This window comes from Candoia aspera, chromosome 3, assembly GCF_035149785.1.
Source record: "Candoia aspera isolate rCanAsp1 chromosome 3, rCanAsp1.hap2, whole genome shotgun sequence".
Taxonomy (NCBI): Eukaryota; Metazoa; Chordata; class Lepidosauria; order Squamata; family Boidae; genus Candoia; species Candoia aspera.
The window spans coordinates 102,451,993-102,474,017 of record NC_086155.1 but is presented as its reverse complement, the minus strand read 5'-3'; the positions used below and the strand labels follow the sequence as shown (position 1 = coordinate 102,474,017).

The window sequence follows — 22,025 nt, the reverse complement described above, 5'->3', positions numbered from 1 at the left end:
TTTGAGACAGCAGTCCCATTGGTCCAGCCTGGTATATAAGAGTTGTGGACTAGATCCCTGGGGTGACACCAACTTCCTCAGTTGCTAGGGGACATGCTGCTGATCTAACCTAAAAATTGGAGACAGAGAGACAGAATGAGAAGAGAAAAATGGTATGGGCATGGAGTGAACAGAATGACTAGAGAGAAAGGTTGGAGAGAGAAGTTAAGTGTTTGGAGAAGTTGTCAGTTCCTGGTCAGGAAGGGAGAAGAAAGGTCCAGGGGTGGCTTCCCTGGAAGGAGGGAAGAGAAGACCCAGAGGGATGAGAGCTTCACCCAAGACCCAAGAACGGGAAGGAGGGACCTGGCTGGCTACAGATAGGTGGCTTCACCCAAGATGCCAGAGTGAAAGGAGGAGACCAGCTGTTGGTGGAGAAACCCTGGTTTCTGGGGAAGGACTGGGCAAAAGACCCTGAGAGAGGTTCTTCCCACAATGGAGAAGCAGTAAGTGTTCGGCTGACCAGTTCCAGGAAGAGGTCAGACCACACTGAGCCACTACAGTAAATTCCAGCCCATTTCTTTCTTTTCACTCTTCTCAAGCCCAGAAACAGGAGAGAGACAGAGAGAAAGGGAGAGGAACCAGGAGAGATAGAGTCGGATAGTCTCTGGGAGGCAGGCTTAGGAGGAAACTTGACACCAGATGAACACTGGGGCTGTGTTGTAAACACTTGGCTGTGAATAATGTCACTGAATGTAGTAAAAATGCCTCCCCTGTCTTGTTTTCTGTGTCAGTTGCCACCCTTGCAAAATAATACTCCTCTAGTTCAAAAGAGAACCTCATTACAGTGTGACAAATACATTGAGGTTGTCATAAAATTACGTGAACTGCTTTGAATTATTTGTGTATATATGCAGAATAATATTGTGCTATGAAAATACTTCAGTTAGTTGGTACAGTAACTGAATGGTGCTATATAAAGTGAGCTGAAGTTAAATATGATAATTATCCCCATTTTTTAAAATCGATTTAAGGACAGTCATTTTCTTCTCTACAGACTGATTTTCTTTTGGTAGTTCTGCGGGATGTTGTTCAAGCCTATCCTGAAATCCGGGTTATCCTCATGTCTGCCACCATTGATACCAGCATGTTCTGTGAATATTTTTTTAATTGCCCCATTATTGAAGTCTTTGGTAGAACCTACCCAGTTCAAGGTAAACACTTGCCTAGTGGAACATTTGAAAAATTTTCCTGTTTCTTTGTGGAATAGAGAAGGTTGAGACATTTATTGTTTGTGTGATTATAATATTAGCAGAGCACTGGTGCGGTTACGTTTTTAATGCCAAAAGTAGACCCGAGAAGATTGAAAAGAATGATGTAGTGATATACATTATATTGTACAAAAAAACCATTAAAGGGGTTTTTCTTCATTGGTGAAGGAAATAAAAATAGGCTTCTGAAGTATGACTTATAATGCCTGTGAGTGTTTTGTTCTGAGCCTTCAACTTCAGGATTTTGAGGGTTATCTACGGACAACTTTGTTGCCAGGGGAAAAAGTTGGATGCAGGAGTGCCCCAGGAAGAAACACAAGATATAAACCTAACAAATAAATATATGTCTTGTTGGAAATCCCATCAGAAACTGGCACTTAGCTGATCAGATGATTTCTACAGTAATCTTACTCTTTTGGTTTTAGAATATTTTCTGGAAGACTGTATTCAGATGACTAAATTTGTTCCTCCACCAAAGGATAAGAAAAAAAAAGATAAGGATGAAGAAGGTGGTGAAGATGATGATGTATGTATGTTGTTAAGGATTTTTAGTCCAAATAAAATGTCAGTATTACTTATAAAAGCTAGAATTATAATGACTTTATTTATTTGTTTATCAAATTTGTCACTGCCCATCTCCTCCCACTGGATATACATAAAGCATGCACGGTTATACGTCTTTTATAATGGTATATGTCTGTGTGTGTATAGTGCTTCAAGTTTTGTTACTATTCCTTGTTATACTAAGCAAAATAAAATATATACTGTTTCCATTTGAGAAACAGGGCACTTTATAATGAACTCCACCAGGATTTAAGATTATTAATTTGAGTTGATCATTGCAGTCCTTTTGATGTGGAGTGCTCATGAGTCTTTCTGCTTTCCCAATCTCCAGGCAGTGATCTGCATAATAGTACTGTTATTAGTGAGGAGTCTGCCATCTGCCATATATAAAATTTTCTTCTAGGCGAATTGCAACCTTATCTGTAGTGATGAATATGGCCCAGAAACAAAACACCGCATGTCCCAGCTGAATGAGAAGGAAACTCCTTTTGAACTCATTGAAGCTTTGTTGAAATATATTGAGACCCTGAATGTCGCAGGAGCAGTCCTTGTCTTCTTGCCTGGCTGGAATCTGATATACACCATGCAGAAATACCTGGAAATGAATCCACACTTTGGTACAAGCAATTTTCAACTGTTTTTTTTTCCTTTTCTTTTTTTTCCTGAGGTGACCATAAAGCTGAAAGAGCTTTCCTTATGTATGGAGGAGTGAATTGCTGAAAAGAATATATCATATTTAAAATTGGAGCTATGCAAATGAAATAAGCTTACTTAAAATGTTTTCCTCCCTCTACTCTTACTGTAGGAAGCCAGAGATACAGAATCCTTCCTCTGCATTCCCAGATTCCCCGAGAAGAGCAGCGCAAAGTATTTGATCCAGTGCCCCCTGGAATGACCAAGGTGAACCTCTTGGAGTGGCTGTAGCTCAGCCACTTCCAGCTTGCTCCCTTCCGGATGTGTTATAATCGTTATTCCTGGAATTTGTAGTCAGCATGGCATTGGGGAGTTGTAATCCAAGCACATTTGGAGAGTTCAGATGCGAGGATACATTTGTGAATGCAGCTTTATATTCAGCATACAATGTTGTTTGTCTCCTTAGGTGATCTTATCCACCAACATTGCAGAGACCAGCATAACCATCAATGACGTTGTCTATGTTATTGATTCTTGCAAGTGAGTTGTTGATTCTCTGCTTTACTGAGCTGCAAATGATGTTACCATCTATTTCCTCCTCTGCTTGGGAAAAAAAATCTTAAGTCCAAACAGCAGACATTTTTCCAAATAGGAAAACTGCAGTTTACATTTTTTTGCTATGGGAGTTTGTTGTTGTTCATTCGTTTAGTCGCTTCCGACTCTTCGTGACTTCATGGACCAGCCCACGCCAGAGCTTCCTGTCGGTCGTCAGCACCCCCAGCTCCCCCAGGGACAAGTCCGTCACCTCTAGAATATCATCCATCTTGCCCTTGGTCAGCTCCTCTTCCTTTTGCCTTCCACTCTCCCTAGCATCAGCACCTTCTCCAGGGTGTCCTGTCTTCTCGTTATGTGGCCAAAGTATTTCAGTTTTGCCTTTAATATCGTTCCCTCAAGTGAGCAGTCTGGCTTTATTTCCTGGAGGATGGACTGGTTTGATCTTCTTGCAGTCCAAGACATTCTCAGAATTCTCCTCCAACACCACAGTTCCAAAGCATCGATCTTCCTTCTCTCAGCCTTCCTTATGGTCCCGCTCTCGCAGCCATATGTTACTACGGGGAACACCATTGCTTTAACTATGCGGACCTTTGTTGTCAGTGTGATGTCTCTGCTCTTAACTATTTTATCTAGACTTGTCATTGCTCTTCTCCCAAGGATTAAGCGTCTTCTGATTTCCTGACTGCAGTCAGCATCTGCAGTAATCTTTGCACCTAGAAATACAAAGTCTTTCACTGCTTCTACGTTTTCTCCCTCTATTTGCCAGTTATCAATCAAGCTGGTTGCCATAATCTTGGTTTTTCTGAGGTTTAGCTGCAAGCCAGCTTTTGCACTTTCTTCTTTCACCTTCATCATAAGGCTCCTCAGTTCCCCTTTTTTGGTATGGGGATATAAGTTGATTGTTTCCAATCTGATGGCCATTCTTATGTTTTCAAATTTGCTGGCATATAGCATGCATTACCTTGACAGCATCACCTTGCAAGATTTTGAACAGTTCAGCTGGGATGCCATCGTCTCCTGCTGCCTTGTTATTAGCAATGCTTCTTAAGGCCCATTCAACCTCACTCTTCAGGATGTCTGGCTCTAGCTCACTGACCACACCATCAAAGCTATCCCCGATATTGTTATCCTTCCTATACAGGTCTTCTGTATATTCTTGCCACCTTTTCTTGATCTCTTCTTCTTCTGTTAGGTCCTTGCCATCTTTGTTTTTGATCATACCCATTTTGGCCTGGAATTTACCTCCGATGTTTCTAATTTTCTGGAAGAGGTCTCTTGTCCTTCCTATTCTATTGTCGTCTTCCACTTCCGCACATTGCTTGTTTAAAAATAATTCCTTATCTCTTCTGGCTAACCTCTGGAATTTTGCACTTAATTGGGCATACCTCCCCCTATCACTGTTGCCTTTTGCTTTCCTTCTTTCTTGGGCTACTTCTAGTGTCTCAGCAGACAGCCATTTTGCCTTCTTGGTTTTCTCTTTCTTTGGGATGTATTTTGTTGCCGCCTCCTGAACAATGTTGCGAACTTCTGTCCATAGTTCTTCCGGGACCCTATCTACTAAGTCCAGTCCCTTAAATCTATTCTTCACCTCCACTGTATATTCCTTAGGAATATTAATGAGCTCATATCTAGCTGATCTGTGGGTCTTCCCTAATCTCTTTAGTCTGATCCTAAATTGTGCAAGAAGAAGTTTGTGATCGGAAGTACAGTCAGCTCCAGGTCTTGTTTTTACCGACTGTATAGATGTCCGCCACCTTTGGCTGCAAAGGATGTAGTCAGTCTGATTTCGGTGCTGTCCATCTGGGGAAGTCCACGTATAAAGCCGTCTCTTAGGTTGTTGGAAGAGAGCGTTTGTTATGCAGAGTGAGTTGTCTTGGCAAAATTCTATCAGCCTATGTCCTGCTTCGTTTTGTTCTCCCAGGCCATGCTTACCTGTAATTCCAGGTGTCATTTGACTGCCCACCTTAGCATTCCAGTCTCCTGTGACGAAAATATCATCTCTTTTAGGCATGTTGTCCAGTAGGTGCTGCAGATCCTCATAGAACTGCTCCACTTCAGCTTCTTCAGCATCTGTGGTTGGGGCGTATATTTGGATCACTGTGATGTTAGATGGCTTGCCATGAATTCAAATTGAGATCATTCTATCGTTTTTTGGATTGTATCCAAGCACTGCTTTAGCCACTTTACTATTAATTATGAAGGCTACGCCATTTCTTCTGTGGTCCTCTTGTCCACAGTAGTAGGTCTGGTGGTCATTTGATGTGAAGTGGCCCATTCCAGTCCATTTCAGTTCACTGATGCCCAAAATGTCTATCTTTAATCTTGACATCTCACCAATAACCACATCCAATTTGCCCTGGCTCATAGATCTTACATTCCAGGTTCCAATGGCGTGCTGATCCTTAGAACATCGGATTCGCCGTTCACCACCAGCACTGTCGGCCGCTAGCCGTCCTTTCGGCTTTGAGCTAGCTGCGTCATCACGTCTGGGGCTAGTTGAACTCATCCTCTGTTCCTCCCCAGTAGCATTTTGACCATCTTCCGACCTGGGGGTCTCATCTTCCGATGGTATACCGACATATCTCTGGTTGTACTGATCCATTGAGTTTTCACGGCAAGAATACTGGGGTGGGTTGCCATTACCTTCCCCAGGGATCGCATTTAGTCTGATTTCTCTGTCATGACCTTCCCGTCTTGGGTGGCCCTTCACGGTTTAGCTCATGGCATCATTGAGGGGCTCAAGCTCCAGCACCACGACCAGGTAACGATCCTTTGCTGAAGTATGGGAGTTTAGGGATTAATAATTCCCAGTCATTCGACAAGCAAACTGTTGGCCTTCATCAGGGAAACCATGCTTTCCTGAGGTCTGTAGTAGTGATTTAGACGTACAGGCATGGCATGTTTTGATCTGTTTGCTTTTGATAGATTAACAGAATTTCCAAAGTGTTGGGAATAGTAGAGTGTTAGAATTGGAGGAAACACAGTCCTTCCTATTAAGATGTTTCTTGGGACCCATTAAGACATTTCTTGGGACAGGTGTATGTAGATTGGATAATACCTGCTAGGAGACAATTGGTAAAGATGTGGCAGTAGGACAACCAAGAATGAAAGTGAAATCAAAGGGAAGAACAATGTTTGAAAAAAAATTGCTTTATAGAATATAGTATGATGTAAGGAGATTGCATACTCCTTCTCTTTTTCTACAGAAAAAAGAAGGGGGGTTTTCTTAGTGGCTCTTCTACAGAGGTTCTTCCCTCTGCTCAGCTTCAGGCAAGTGAGAAGGAATTTTAGCAAATGTCTCTGCTAAAAAAACAGCCAACATTTGTAGACAGCTGTGTTTCTCTAGTCACGCTCACATCCACTGACAGGGGTCTCAAAGAAAATAAAGGGCAGATTTAATCTTTTAAAGGATAAGAGCATCACTTTGAATCACCTTAGGCTTACAGAAGGGAAAATATGACTTGATCTTATTGGGCATTATTAATTTATTGTGATTAACCAGTTAAGTGGCATCAAGTTGGTGTCAGTTCTTAGTGATCATACTGACACTCTCCAGAAAGATCTGTCTGCAGTTTTTAGGTCTCTCATAGGTGCATTCATTGCTGTCATAATCAAATTCATCTAAGCCATCCTCTTTTCTTTTTTCCTTCAATGTTTCCAAGCATTATGGAATTCTCAAATGAACTGGATCTCTGCATGTTATGATCAAAATATGATAGTTGGAGCCTGAATTGTTAATGTTTTGAGTAAGAATTCTGGCTTGATTTGTTCTATGATCCATTTGTTTGTTTCCCTAGCTAACCATGGTATCCTTAAGTCTTTTCCAGCACCAACATTCTAATGTGTCAATACCCTTTCTATCCTGCTCCTTCCAGGACTGACTTTTGCTTCCATAGAGTGTCACAGGAGGAAAAAAAATGCATGAACAATTCTAATCTTCAATGGAATAGACACACTGCAGCCTTATCTTACTCCTTTGCCAATTTGGAACCAGTCTATTTCACCATGTTCTGTCCTGATTGTGGCTTTCAGCCCTGTGTATAGATTTCTCAGAAGTTCTGATACTCCCATGTTTCTAATGACATTCCACAACTCATCATGGTCAACACAGCCAAGTACTTTTCTGTAGTTAGTGAAGGACATGTTGACAACTTTTTGGTATTCTCTGGCTTTCTCAATTATTAAACATGCATCAGCAATGATGATTCTTGTTCCTCAGCCTTTTCTGAGACAAGCTTGAGCAATAGGCGTTTCTGTTTCCATGTAGGGCTCTAATCTGTTTTGGATGATTTTGAGCATTATCATGTTAGCATATGAAATTAAGGATATTGTACAATAGTTTTCACAGTCTATTAAGTCCCTTTTTTTTTTTTGGTATTGATACGTAGACTTTCAATTTGTTGGCCACTGTTGTTTTTCAGATTTGCTGGTGTAATTTAGTTAGAGACTTAAGTGAGTTTTTTATGTGCCATATTTTTGTAGGCAGTACATCAATTCCTGTAGCCTTCCCACTGGTAATGGCAAATTGCTGATCTGGCTTTATCTTCCAACACTAGAGATTGTTGCCTGTAGGCAACAGTCTTCAGAAGTATCTCGGAAGTTGGCATCTCTACTGTACAGATTTTCAGTATTATACTTTCTCTGAGCTTTTCTCCATTAACCATCTGTGTATTGGCATCGTTTAGCAAACCAATTGAGATTGGAGCATTCTTCTGAATTCAGAGATCTGTTGGAAAACTTTCCTTGTTTTTCCATGTCTGTTTCCATCTTCAGTGTTTTTACAGATATCGTTATAATACTGCCCTTTATCTCCTAACAGGTTTCTGAAATGTCTTATTAAGCTCCATTGTGAGATCATTAACTTTATTGACTTGGGCTTCTTCCTTATTCTTAGCAATTTCCAGCATCTCTTTTGACATCCATTTTAATAGTTATAATTCTTAGTTTTTTGGCAGTCACTTTTCACATTTGTCCTTAATGAGTTTTTTTTATTTCTGTCCACAGTTCCTCATCAGTGAGGTTTAGGACTTCAAAGCTGTTCTTGACAGTCTACTTGACACTTTGAAGGTCATATCGTAGAAGTTGGGTAGCTTTGTTTTTCTGCTTTAGCTCGACTTGGAATTTGCACTTGAGCAGTTGTACTATTATTGTAGTTTTCCAACAAGAAATCTTTATACAGTAATTCTTTTTACTTATGTTTAGGATAGCTTAAGTTATAGGCTTCCATTTTTCATATCAGTTTGGTTCCCCTCTTCTTTTTCAGGGTTTTCATTGTGCCATTGAACATCTGTTTCCTTTCCTCAAACAAATTATAGAAACTACTAAAAATGTGACAGGAGATCTGTAGAGAAGTAGCAAATGGGGAGGGTAGAAGGAGTCAAGATTTGGGGGGCGATTGTAGCCTATATGGCTGTATTATCTTTAGATTAAGATCAAGTAGACTAATTTTAATTTCAATTTGAAAACCTCAGCTCCCTCAAGTGAAGTTCAGTTCTTGGTGCCTCTGTGGATAGGTTCATGTAGTTTTCTTGGCTACAGTACAGAAGCGGGTTGCCGTTGCCATCTTCTGGGGGAGAGATGGATGAATAAATAGGGAAGGACTTCCTAGTCTAGCCCTGGAATTTTCTGATTGACACTCATCTTTATACTGACCAGATTTCTCCTTGCTTAGTTTTTTCAAGATCTGCCATGGTCACCTAAGTGCTGTCACCTGCTAAGGCTGGCGGGCTTCACAAAATTGTATCTAACTTGACTGGTCTTGCCTTGCACTGCACAATATTACCCAATGCTAATTTTTTACAAATTTGGGAGGCTGGCTCTTGTTGTGAAAATGATCTAGTTTCCTTTTTATCCCAATGTTAAGGAGTTATTCAATATACTCGCAGGCTATTTTTGGCGCCCCTAGAAGGGCGCATTTAACACCTTTGCTACACGAGCTGCATTGGATACCAGTCTGCTTCCGGGTCCAATTCAAGGTGTTGGTTATCACCTTTAAAGCCCTACATGGCATGGGACCGGGTTACGTGAGGGACCGCCTCTTCCCCGCTTCATCAGCCCATCCCACCCGATCATGCAGAGAAGGCATGCTGCGGACCCCGTCGATAAGAGAATTCCATCTGGCAGGGTCCAGGAGGCGGGCCTTCTCTGCAGTAGCACCCGCCCTCTGGAACATCTTGCCCCCGGAGGTGAGATTAGCCCCATCGCTCCTGGCCTTCTGGAGGAATTTGAAGACCTGGCTCTGCCACTGGGCTTGGGGCAGGGAGGAGAATAGTCATACTTGGGGTTGGCTAGTGCCTTGAAGTGGCCCTCCTACGCAATGACTGAATGAGTCCACAGCCATCTGGATTTTATTAAATTGTTTTATAGTGTATTTTATATCGCAATTTTATTATATATTTATTGTTTTATATTGTAAACTGCCCAGAGTCCCTCTGGTCGGAGGAGACGGGCGGTGACAAATTTGATAAATAAATAAATACTATTTTTTCCAACCCCACAGACAGAAAGTGAAACTGTTCACTGCTCATAACAACATGACCAATTATGCCACTGTGTGGGCCTCAAAAACAAATCTGGAGCAACGGAAAGGGCGGGCTGGTCGTGTCCGTCCTGGATTCTGCTTCCATCTCTGCAGCAGAGCGCGTTTTGAAAGGTAGGCTCATACTCTGAGTTTCTAAATATTCTGAGGCCTGGTAAGTAATTGATGTGGAAAAACAAATCGAAATCCAGGTTACACAATAGGAATTAATTGTGCCGGAGGGAGACGGTTACATGCATTCTCTGGTACTGTTTGAGCCAACAGCAGATGTCTTGTAGCATTAGTAAGCTGATAGTGCAAGTCAGGTTTATGTATTTGTTGTATGATACAGCAATAGTTTTTATGAAGAACTTTTGCGATGAGGTAAGTATAAAGAATAACTTGGAGATCATTATTAGCAAGAGTTTGTAGCATGAGCTGTAGAGATGAATATATCCAAAATGACCCCTATCTTCTTTTTGTATTGCTCCCAGGCTTGAGACTCACATGACCCCTGAAATGTTTCGAACACCACTGCATGAAATTGCTTTGAGCATCAAGCTGTTAAGACTAGGAGGGATTGGACAGTTTCTGGCCAAAGCTATAGAGCCACCACCTTTGGATGCAGTGATTGAAGCAGAGCATACACTCCGAGGTATCTCTTGGGCTGTCTTGTCAATAAACATGGTGTAGGTTTCCACAGCTCCTGTTTATTGGTGAAATGAATTCCAATTTATTTATTAAACCAATTTATACTGCTGACCATCTGTCCAAGAAACTGGGCAGCGAAGAAGAGAAAAGCATAGGATTCCATTAAACCAAGAAACCAAATAAAACTGAGGCTCAGTAAAACTAGAGTCACTAATCACATACACCCATACCAGAGCCCCCATGTTACATTCTGACTCCAATGATTGGGGGAAGAGTCAGGTCTTCTCGGACTTGCGAAAAGCCAGTAGAGTAGACGTGTCCATATTTCAAGGGGGAGGCTGTTCCATAGGGCAGGGTTCCATAGGATAATGCCATGTAAGGTAGTGAATATGTGCTGGTGTTGCAGTCAGTAACATTTAGGTCACCCAGTGTTTGTTGTTGTTTGTTCGTTCAGTCGCTTCCGACTCTTCGTGACTTCATGGACCAGCCCACACCAGAGCTTCCTGTCGGTCGTCAACACCCCCAGCTCCCCCAGGGATGAGCCCATCACCTCTAGAATATCATCCATCCATCTTGCCCTTGGTCAGCCCCTCTTCCTTTTGCCTTCCACTCTCCCTAGCATCAGCATCTTCTCCAGGGTGTCCTGTCTTCTCATTATGTGGCCAAAGTATTTCAGGTTTGCCTTTAATATTCCCTCAAGTGAGCAGTCCGGCTTTATTTCCTGGAGGATGGACTGGTTTGATCTTCTTGCAGTCCAAGGCACTCTCAGAATTTTCCTCCAACACCACAGTTCCAAAGCATCTATCTTCCTTCTCTCAGCCTTCCTTATGGTCCCGCTCTCGCAGCCATATGTTACTACGGGGAACACCATTGCTTTAACTATGCGGACCTTTGTTGTCAGTGTGATGTCTCTGCTCTTAACTATTTTATCGAGATTTGTCATTGCTCTTCTTCCAAGGATTAAACGTCTTCTGATTTCCTGACTGCAGTCAGCATCTGCAGTAATCTTCACACCTAGAAATACAAAGTCTTTCACTGCTTCTACATTTTCTCCCTCTATTTGCCAGTTATCAATCAAGCTGGTTGCCATAATCTTGCTTTTTTTAAGGTTTAGCTGCAAGCCAGCTTTTGCACTTTCTTCTTTCACCTTGGTCATAAGGCTCCTCAGTTCCTCTTCGCTTTCAGCCATCAAAGTGGTATCATCTGCATATCTGAGATTGTTAATGTTTCTTCCAGCGATATTAACTCCAGCCTTGGATTCCTCAAGCCCAGCATGTCGCATGATGTGTTCTGCGTACAAGTTGAATAGGTAGGGTGAGAGTATACAGCCCTGCCGTACTCCTTTCCCAATCTTAAACCAGTCCGTTGTTCCGTGGTCTGTTCTTACTGTTGCTACTTGGTCGTTATACAGATTCTTCAGGAGGCATACAAGTTGACTTGGTATCCCCATACCGCTAAGAACTTGCCACAATTTGTTATGGTCCACACAGTCAAAGGCTTTAGAATAGTCAATAAAACAGAAATAGATGTTTTTCTGAAACTCCCTGGCTTTTTCCATTATCCAGCGGATATTGGCAATTTGGTCCCTAGTTCCTCTGCCTTTTCTAAACCTAGCTTGTACATCTGGCAATTCTCACTCCATGAATTGCTGAAGTCTACCTTGCAGGATCTTGAGCATTACCTTATTGACATGTGAAATGAGTGCCACTGTTCGATAGTTTGAACATTCTTTAGTGCTTCCCTTTTTTGGTATGGGGATATAAGTTGATTTTTTCCTATCTGATGGCCATTCCTGTGTTTTCCAAATTTGCTGGCATATAGCATGCATTACCTTGACAGCATCATCTTGCAAGATTTTGAACAGTTCAGCTGGGATGCCGTCATCTCCTGCTGCCTTGTTATTAGCAACGCTTCTTAAGGCCCATTCAACCTCACCCTTCAGGATATCTGGCTCTAGCTCACTGACCACACCATCAAAGCTATCCCCGATATTGTTATCCTTCCTATACAGGTCTTCTGTATATTCTTGCCACCTTTTCTTGATCTCTTCTTCTTCTGTTAGGTCCTTGCCATCTTTGTTTTTGATCATACCCATTTTTGCCTGGAATTTACCTCCCGATGTTTCTAATTTTCTGGAAGAGGTCTCTTGTCCTTCCTATTCTATTGTCTTCTTCCACTTCCGCACATTGCTTGTTTAAAAATAATTCCTTATCTCTTCTGGCTAACCTCTGGAAATTGCATTTAATTGGGCATATCTCCCCCTATCACTGTTGCCTTTTGCTTTCCTTCTTTCTTGGGCTACTTCTAGTGTCTCAGCAGACAGCCATTTTGCCTTCTTGGTTTTCTCTTTCTTTGGGATGTATTTTGTTGCCGCCTCCTGAACAATGTTGCGAACTTCTGTCCATAGTTCTTCCGGGACCCTATCTACTAAGTCCAGTCCCTTAAATCTATTCTTCACCTCCACTGCATATTCCTTAGGGATATTAGTGAGCTCATATCTAGCTGATCTGTGGGTCTTCCCTAATCTCTTTAGTCTGATCCTAAATTGTGCAAGAAGAAGTTTGTGATCGGAAGTACAGTCAGCTCCAGGTCTTGTTTTTACCGACTGTATAGATGTCCGCCACCTTTGGCTGCAAAGGATGTAGTCAATCTGATTTCGGTGCTGTCCATCTGGTGAAGTCCATGTATAAAGCCGTCTCTTAGGTTGTTGGAAGAGAGCGTTTGTTATGCGGAGTGAGTTGTCTTGGCAAAATTCTATCAGCCTATGTCCTGCTTCATTTTGTTCTCCCAGGCCATGCTTACCTGTAATTCCAGGTGTCGTTTGACTGCCCACCATAGCATTCCAGTCTCCTGTGATGAAAATAACATCTCTTTTAGGTCTGTTGTCCAGTAGGTGCTGCAGATCCTCATAGAACTGCTCTACTTCAGCTTCTTCAGCATCTGTGGTTGGGGCGTATATTTGGATCACTGTGATGTTAGATGGCTTGCCCTGAATTTGAATTGAGATCATTCTATCATTTTTTGGATTGTATCCAAGCACTGCTTTAGCCACTTTACTATTAATTATGAAGGCTACTCCATTTTTTCTGTGGTCCTCTTGTTCACAGTAGTAGATCTGGTGGTCATTTGATGTGAAGTGGCCCATTCCAGTCCATTTCAGTTCACTGACGCCCAAAATGTCTATCTTTAATCTTGACATCTCACCAATAACCACATCCAATTTGCCCTGGCTCATAGATCTTACATTCCAGGTTCCAACGGCATGTTGATCCTTAGAACATCGGATTCGCTGTTCACCACCAGCACCATCGACCGCTAGCCGTCCTTTCGGCTTTGAGCTAGCTGTGTCATCACATCTGGGGCTAGTTGAACTCATCCACTGTTCCTCCCCAGTAGCATTTTGACCATCTTCCGACCTGGGGGTCTCATCTTCCGATGGTATACCAACATATCTCTGGTTGTACTGATCCATTTAGTTTTCATGGCAAGAATCCTGGGGTGGGTTGCCATTACCTTCCCCAGGGATTGCATTTAGTCTGAGCTCTCTGTCATGACCTTCCCATCTTGGGTGGCCCTTCACGGTTTAGCTCCTGGCATCATTGAGGGGCTCAAGCTCCAGCACCACAGCAAGGTAACAATCCTTTGCTGAAAACACCCATTGTTTACCCTTGGCATAAAGCTAATAGTTCAAATAGTAACTAGGAATAGCTAAATGTAGGTAGCTGTTAGGCTTAGTGTCTGCTTCTGATGCATAAATGAGTTCTCCCTAGCAGGTCTTCTGCTTTCCATCAAACCTGGCTTTGCTAAACTGTACCTTTGCCAAATTCCTCATATCTAGAACAGATTTAACGTAGCAGTCATCTTCTGTTTCTAGAACTTTCTGTTCCATCTTTATGATTTAAATATTTCACCACTTGGAATAACTGATGAAAAAACTCAGTTGAAAACTACTAGACTTTACCAATATATTGCTTTTGTTTCAGAGCTTGATGCCCTGGATTCCAATGACGAACTGACACCCCTTGGGAGAATTTTAGCAAGGCTCCCCATTGAACCTCGACTGGGCAAAATGATGATAATGGGATGCATATTTTAGTAAGTGTTAATTAAACGGTTCAGAAGTATTTGGAAAAAAGGGTTCTGGATGAAGGGAATTAACTTTCTGATAAAGTCATGTTTATCCAGGAATAGTAATGTCAATACTACCTGCAGCCTTTCTCCTATTCATTCCTTCTGCTCAGCAGTGCTGTTAATTATATCGGAGTGTAGTTCAGCTAATTATTCTGGGGTTTTTCTTTCAGTGTAGGTGATGCTGTGTGTACCATCTCTGCTGCTACCTGCTTCCCTGAGCCATTCATCAGTGAGGGGAAAAGGCTGGGTTACGTCCATAGGAATTTTGCTGGAAACCGGTTTTCTGATCATGTGGCCCTGCTCTCGGTCTTCCAAGCCTGGGATCATGCAAGGTAATTTAGTTTAGGGCAATATACACTATGGTATCTACGAGACATGCTACTTCATATAAAAAGCTCAGTGTGTTTGCACTTACATGGAGTGGTTTTTCTGATTCTTACCCATTTTCTTGCAGAATGGGTGGAGAAAATGCTGAAATTCGTTTCTGTGAGCATAAGAGACTCAATATGGCAACACTCAGAATGACCTGGGAGGCCAAAGTACAGCTGAAAGATATTCTGGTTAACTCTGGATTCCCAGAAGGTAAAAACAAAAGAAAAACTTCCTGTGAATGTACAGGTAGTCCTTGCTTACTGACCATTTGTTCTGCGACCGTTCAAAGATGCAACAGTGCTGAAAAAATAACTTTATGGCTCATTTACGACCTTTACAGTGTCCCTCAATCGTGTGATCACCATTACAGTCAGATGCATTGTTCTGTGCCTGACCTGTGGTTTTTCCTTTTTTTCCCCCCTTGTAGGGCAGAGAGATTGGAGAAAGATTTCAAGAGAGTAAGCTGTTTGCTGTTCTACGCATTGAAGGCAATGCGATCACACTGGCAACCTTGGGCTGGGAGCTGTGGGTACACTATTCAAACAGCTTAGAGTACTCTCTTGAAATCTCTTTCTCTCCAATCATTCTGCTCTGTGAGGTGGGCAGGGGGAGAAAAAAAGCAAGCAATTTCTGTAGGCAGTCTCTGCTTTGCCTGACCCTTTCCCGCTGCCGGCTCAATCGCATTGCTTTTGATGTGTAGAACAGCAAACAGCTTACTCTCTTGAAATCTCTTTCTCTCCAACCTCTCCACTCTGCAGGCGGGGAGGGAAGTTTGCAATTTCTGTAGGCAGTCTCTTCCCCCAGCCCTCCCCCTCAGAGCAGAGAGATTGAAGAGGAAAGGATTGCAAGAGAGTAAGGTCTTTGCTCTTCTACACATCGAAAACAATGCAGTTGTGCTGACAGTGGCAAAGGGTCAGGCAAAGGAGAGCTTGCCTACAGAAATTGCTTGCTTTTTCCCTCCCTCCCCCCCTCAGAGCAGAGAGATTGGAGAGCAAGAGATTTCAAGAGAGTACTGTAAGCTGTTTGCATAGCGTACCCACAGCTCCTAGCCTGCCAGCATGATCACATTGCTTTTGATGTGTACAAGACAGTAAGCAGGCACTGGAGGATTCCAAAGGGCTGGGGAGTGGTTAGGAGGCACACAAAAGCCAGAGGTGTAAAATTGAGTAGCCTTGTCTCTTTCCAGGCAGAAAACACAGTCACGGTCTTGTGATTTCCCACTTAATGACCACTTTGCTTAGCAGTGGAGTTGCCAGTCCCAATACAGTCATTATGTGAGGACTACCTGTAGCTATTTGTGATAGCACTTTTTTATATTCTGAAGCTGGTAGACTCATCCCTGCCAGTTGTAAGCTGAATTTCTTACCACACATAATTTGATCATTCTTCATATTTAAGGTTTCTGGACGTGGAAGGTATAGAAAGTGTGTATGTGTGTGTGTGTGCGCACACACACACGAACAGTTCTATAACTTAGCTCAAAGTCTTGTAATTTCTCTCCACAAATAATTTCCACTGTTTGCTTCCATGCTTGTTTTAATCTCATTTTGAACTGATTTACATAAACATAATCTGGATTTCAAAGAATATGAGAAAAATTGATGTTCTTTTCCTTTATCTATTTCAGCTGTTAAGGAAAGTATCTTTTGTGTCTTGTGGCACTGAGGAGAAAATAAACTTTCCACAGTGTACATTGTCTTAAAAAGTAATCTTTAATTTATTCATTGCAAACGAAACTCTATTTGTAGCACGTACGTGTGCTTTGAGTTCATGCATTCCTGAAGAACAGACATGGATTGAAAAGTTTCAAACGTTGAAATGCTGTTCAGTTTATATAATTAGTTTTGTGTTTTATTTGTAAGATGCTGAGAAAAGCCCACGTTTTGTCTCTTTCCAGAGAGTTTAATGACACAGACGTTCAACAACACTGGGCCAGATAACAACCTGGATGTTGTGATCTCTCTGCTGGCTTTTGGCCTGTACCCCAACGTCTGCTTCCACAAAGAAAAAAGGAAGATTCTTACTACTGAAGGACGTAATGCGCTCATTCACAAATCCTCTGTTAACTGCCCATTCAGCAGCCAGGATATGAAGTATCCTTCTCCATTTTTTGTTTTTGGAGAAAAGGTAAAATGAAAAAATACCTTGGACTATCAGATGTCCATGTAGTCTTTGAATATTGAGACATTAGGTGACATGCAGGTATGTCAGAAAGAGGCCATGCGTGAGTAATTTTGTATGCAGGACAGATGGTTTTGATTGGTCAGTGCCTAGCCTAAAACATGCAGGTATTGGACTTTGTGTGGAACAGAACAGACCTTGTTTATTCTAGGAAGGGGGAGCAAGGAGAAAGACAAGGACATCAGTGGCTGAGGGGAAGGAGGGAAGGGAAGGTGCTATAAAGATTGCAAGGATAAGTCAGGCGGATATGCCATGCTGGAGCAGTGGCAGCTAGGAGAAGGAAGGGGAGGAGCTCAGAAAATAGAGAGGGCTGGAATAATATGCCACACTGGAAATTGCTAAGGGGAGAAGGAGAAATATACACCAGGTTTGCTCCCCCAGATTTTGTTTCATTCAGAACCCAGAACAACTAAGCCAAGGTTTCAGTTCTGTCAAACAGTGGCTGTTTTGAAATGGTTTGGCAGAACCTCTGGAATGTGATGGCTTACTGCAGACTCAAAACAATGCATTTTCCCCATTTCATTCACGCTCCCAGTGACAAACATTTGTTTTCCTAAGAAAAATGCTTCCATCTGGATGTGAGGATTTCCTGTTTGGTGTTTGTATATACTAGGAACCTAGTTTTGTTTCAGTTTAATTAGAACAAGTTTCATTATTAATAAGTAACTACTTACTAGTCCATGTAGGCTGTGTTTTTATAATATCATTTTACTTTTTTAATATCTCTAGTTTGCCAAATACTTGTGCTTTATGGGCTTTGAAAAAAATGTAACCTTGTTTCCTGCTTATTTATTTCTTCAATTTTGAGACTGCCCAACTCCATAGCAACTCTAGGTGACCTACAGATAAAAATTCAAAGAAAAAAAAATAGATCAAGAAAAAAAAAGACAACTGACTAAACCCCAAAAGTAAAACAGCAAAAAACAACCAAAGAGGCTCAACCCCCATTCTAGCCCTGTGCCTGGGAGAACCAGGTCTTAAGTAAGTCAGACGGGTGGGAGCAGTACAAATCTCCTGTTCAAATGCTAAACAGATTCAAGCCTGCTTAACTTTTTAAAGATCAGTCAAGGTCAGGTGGGTGCTGCCATCTGCTGGGACACTACATTCGATTAAGTTAACGAATCCCATAGATGATGGTCTTAGGTGCCACTTGAAGACATCCAATGAATGGGAGCCCAATACCTCTCTAAGTAGTTGTGTAAATAATAGAAAGCTGTTGTATTTCATATTATAGAATAGATTGTGTATACTTCTCTGTCTGCAGATCCGAACACGAGCTATCTCTGCCAAAGCAATGACCTTAGTGAGCCCTTTACAGCTGCTGCTCTTTGGCTCAAAGAAAGTTGTGTCTGATGGAGAGATTATTACATTGGATGACTGGTATGAACCGTTGGCTACGTTTACATGATAAAGGTGATCTGGGCAGACAGGGAATTGTGAAGTTCAGTAGCTGGTTTCATAATTTAAAAGAGCATCATAAGACGTATAAGCTCATATTATTCTTGTTTTAAGTGGCATAATTCTTTATTTGGTAGTTCTTTCAGCTGGCAAATAAATGTACTCTTTTATTGCTTTGTAAAAAGAGCTGCTATGCTCTGGTTTCTTTTAATTTCTTCACTGCAACCGAGACTGTTTATATAGTGTAATACTGGTTATTAGCACAAGATACTCAAATTGGCTTGTGGAGTATCTTTTCAGGAGTCTCCTTCATAGCGATGTAAGATACTTAGTAGATAGGAAAAGAAATTTTCATTTGCTAAACTGCTTTCTTTGCTTTAGGATCAAACTGAGGATGCCACACAATGCAGCCACCTGTATTACTTCTTTGCGTGCAGCAATGGAAGCTCTTGTGGTAGAAGTAACAAAAAATCCAGAAATCATCAGTGACTTAGACCCTATGAACAAACACATGCTGAATGTAATTTGCGAAATCTCCCAACCGTTGTCTGCCGGAATTAACCTTGCAGCAGGTTGCAACATGAGGTTAGCTTCAAGCTGTTATCTTGGAATCATAATGAAATGCTTACCTTTTGATAATTTGGTTCTCTGAAGATTTGAAAGAAGTCTCCTTTAACCAGAAATTTTACAAATATAATGAGATCCTGCAGTTAGACACCGTTTATAGTGAATATGAAATTGAAATAGACAGATGACATAGAGATTAAAATTATGGGATCCATAGGGATCCATATTAGTAAACTACTTAATATAATTCAAAAATAATTTGAAGATCACACAGCTAGAATTTTGGATTGATTCCAAAAGAATTCATTTTGGATAATAAAATAAGTTTGGATAGTATTTTTTTAAATAAATGCAGACTAAAAAAAGCAGATGTGATTTAATGGCATTAAGAGCAAATAATACACAGTAAAAAAATAACCCCACTTATACAGGTCTATTGGTTTTAATAGTTCCTTTCAGGTCTTTGGGATGCTGCTTAAGTCTGTACTGATAACAGATACCTAAGCAATTTGCAATGCCTTTCAGCATCTGGGTCAAGCTATATCTTTCATAGGAAGTGCTAACCTGGTTGCAGCTATCTATATGCTAGTAACCTTTAAACTGGACAGATGTAGTGCATTGTAGACAAGACACCCATGAAATGTGTGTAGAAATTATAGTGGTTTCCAAATTTAGCAGCTACCCCTCCCAACAGATTCGGTGTTGTGCATGTATCATGACAATATTAAAAGAATTCTGCTAAAGAAGGAAATTCAAAAGAATGTTTATTTCTTTTTGCTCGTATATTTAATTCATCTTCAGACCCTCAACCAGGTGCTTCTACCAAAAGAAACTAGGCAGATTGCTATTAAAACCTTCCCAGTAACAATGCTTTAATTACAGAATGGCCTCCCCTGGGAGGAATGTCTTGTAGTGCAAGCTAGATACTCCTATTTTTCCTGAAGGTTTTTTAAGAAATATATTTATGGGGCTTGCATGCAGCTCCAGTCAGTATTGACTCTGAGTGGCTTTCCCCCCTATTTTTATAAATAAGGGTTAAAAATATACCAATTAATTACAGTACAACATTAGACTTTGATAATATCGTTTGATTTTAAATTCCTCCATGGATGGTGACTTTACATATTTTATTTAATTCATTTTAAGGGTTTTTAAAAAATAATGTGAAAGATTTATTGAAGGTAGTATATAAGTCCTGAAATGAAACAATTCAAAAATCCTTCAGAAACAATGTTTTGAAGTGTAATGGAAAGGCAATAAAAAAATACAAACTTTCTTCTTTGACAAAGAATAAAACGAATATAACAAAAATGATTTAAAAATAAGATGGCACCAGCCTTTAGGGGTTTTTTTAAGTAAATATGGCGGATTTTAATATACGGTGATTATGGAACCCTTCCCCCTGAGATCCAGCAGGCCCCTTCCCTCCTGGCCCTCCCAAAAGCCTTGAAGAATTGGCTGTTCCCACAACCCTTGGGGTAGTGTGAGGCTAGAACCCAGGGAAGCTCTAAAGTTTTTTCTGGATGTGGGAGGATGTGTTGTGCTTGGGGGCATCAGGAGGTCCTTTATTGGCTTTCATGTTTTTTTACTGGTTTTATTGTTTTACAGTTGTTTGTGAGCAGTCCAGAGTTATGCTGCATAAGATGGGTGGCTATAAAAATATTTTAAACAAATTTCTTACTTCCCCAGCTTACACAACAGAATAGTAAAAGATACCAAAAGTTCTATATGTAGTGTTATTTTTAAAGCTTACTGTTAAAACAGTTGAGGTTTTTCAGGTCCACATAGGGATAAAACTATACCTTTTATACAATAACGAATAGTATAGAGAATTTTTTACTGTTAAAAGTATGATCAAAATACTATACGTTACTGTCTTAAAGGCAAAGGCACAATTTTCTCACACTTCTAATTACTTAGGTGCAGTAAGTTTTTCCTAGTATATATACACAATTGTATATTGGTGGGATTGCATCTCTCTCTCTCTAGATAACCATGAGGAATTTTAATTTTTATTCCTAGGTTTGGCGATGGACCTCGTCCACCCAAAATGGCTCGATATGACAGTGGAGGTGGCTACAGAGGAAGAAGTGGAAGTGGCTACAGGGGGGGCTACCAAGGTGGATATGGAGGTGGATATCGTGGATATAATTCTTACCGCGGAGTTTCTGGAGGAAGGGGATATTCAGGGGGTGCTGGAGGAGGTGGTTTTCGAGGTAGCGGAGGTTTTCGAGGTTCAAATGGAGGATACCAGACGGGAGGAAACAGAGGTGGTGGATTTAGAGAAGGGTGGAGTGGTTACTGACAAAACGTTAGTGAGGATGTGCTGCACTTTGGATCTGAAGCTGAAAAGGAGCTTAAAGCTCAGTCCTTTCCTGGGTTCCCATGGTAGCCACTTGATCTCTGAAAAATGTGTTTAGAGTCAAGATGGTGCCAATAGCCTCTGCCCAACCTGAAGCATTTTTTTTGGCTATATCCAAAGCATAGCCATCCTTCAGTGTTAGTAAACCCAGAGTAAAAGTATGCATGATCTTGTTTTATTCCATACACATCTTCATTTGTAGTATAGAACTCTTCCTGGATTAGGAGTTCATTATACTTTGAAACATTAATTTGAAATGATATTTGTATGCAGTATTCACATGGTTTTTATTTTGTATGTGTTTATCTTGATCCTAATGAAGTTGTTGATTATTAATGGATTATGTCCTAGATATGGGCTTAAATATTTGGTGATTACTTGTATGATCAAAAATTGTATGAGCTGGTTTACCCCTTTGGTACTAGGATGGCAAGTTAGGAGTTTAAATTACTTTATCTGCTTAAACATTTGTTGTTTGTCACTTACAGCAACTTCTAAAATAAAAATACAGTACAACTCCAAAAATGTCATAAAATACATCTTTTAATACCTGTCAAATAGCTAATCTGCCAACTCAAAAAATATACCATGTATCTTTTTTTAAAAACAAGAAAGAAGGTAGAGAGTTCAACATCAGCTATTACACAGCTTTGGAGCAATCACTTTACAAATCTTGCTTCCAGTAACTATAATTTTGTGCATTGTCACAATCTGAATCTATCATGCAGAGTTATAAAGAGAAACATGGCCTTCATGGTATATGTACCAGATATTTCTAAATGGGTTCATTTCACAAGAGACTACTACATAGAATACAGAAGAACAGCTGTGCTCAAACCCCAAACAA

At 40.9% G+C, this 22,025-nt stretch overlaps 1 protein-coding gene across 2 annotated transcripts in view; it reads left to right on the top strand.

Moving 5' to 3' along the window:
• The window catches only part of DHX9 (DExH-box helicase 9), a 38,249-nt gene extending 16,536 nt beyond the window's left edge, over positions 1-21,713 (top strand). For both annotated transcript variants that reach the window (XM_063298440.1, XM_063298441.1), the window contains 14 exons: positions 1,034-1,190; positions 1,673-1,773; positions 2,215-2,428; positions 2,617-2,711; positions 2,911-2,984; positions 9,499-9,651; positions 10,011-10,171; positions 14,151-14,262; positions 14,469-14,630; positions 14,753-14,880; positions 16,568-16,797; positions 18,116-18,231; positions 18,631-18,834; positions 20,839-21,713. In XM_063298440.1, the coding sequence (XP_063154510.1) occupies positions 1,034-1,190; positions 1,673-1,773; positions 2,215-2,428; positions 2,617-2,711; positions 2,911-2,984; positions 9,499-9,651; positions 10,011-10,171; positions 14,151-14,262; positions 14,469-14,630; positions 14,753-14,880; positions 16,568-16,797; positions 18,116-18,231; positions 18,631-18,834; positions 20,839-21,121 (2,190 nt within the window). In that variant the 3' untranslated portion in view covers positions 21,122-21,713. The remainder of the gene's footprint in view (positions 1-1,033; positions 1,191-1,672; positions 1,774-2,214; positions 2,429-2,616; positions 2,712-2,910; positions 2,985-9,498; positions 9,652-10,010; positions 10,172-14,150; positions 14,263-14,468; positions 14,631-14,752; positions 14,881-16,567; positions 16,798-18,115; positions 18,232-18,630; positions 18,835-20,838) is intronic.
• Positions 21,714-22,025: the final 312 nt, after the last annotated feature.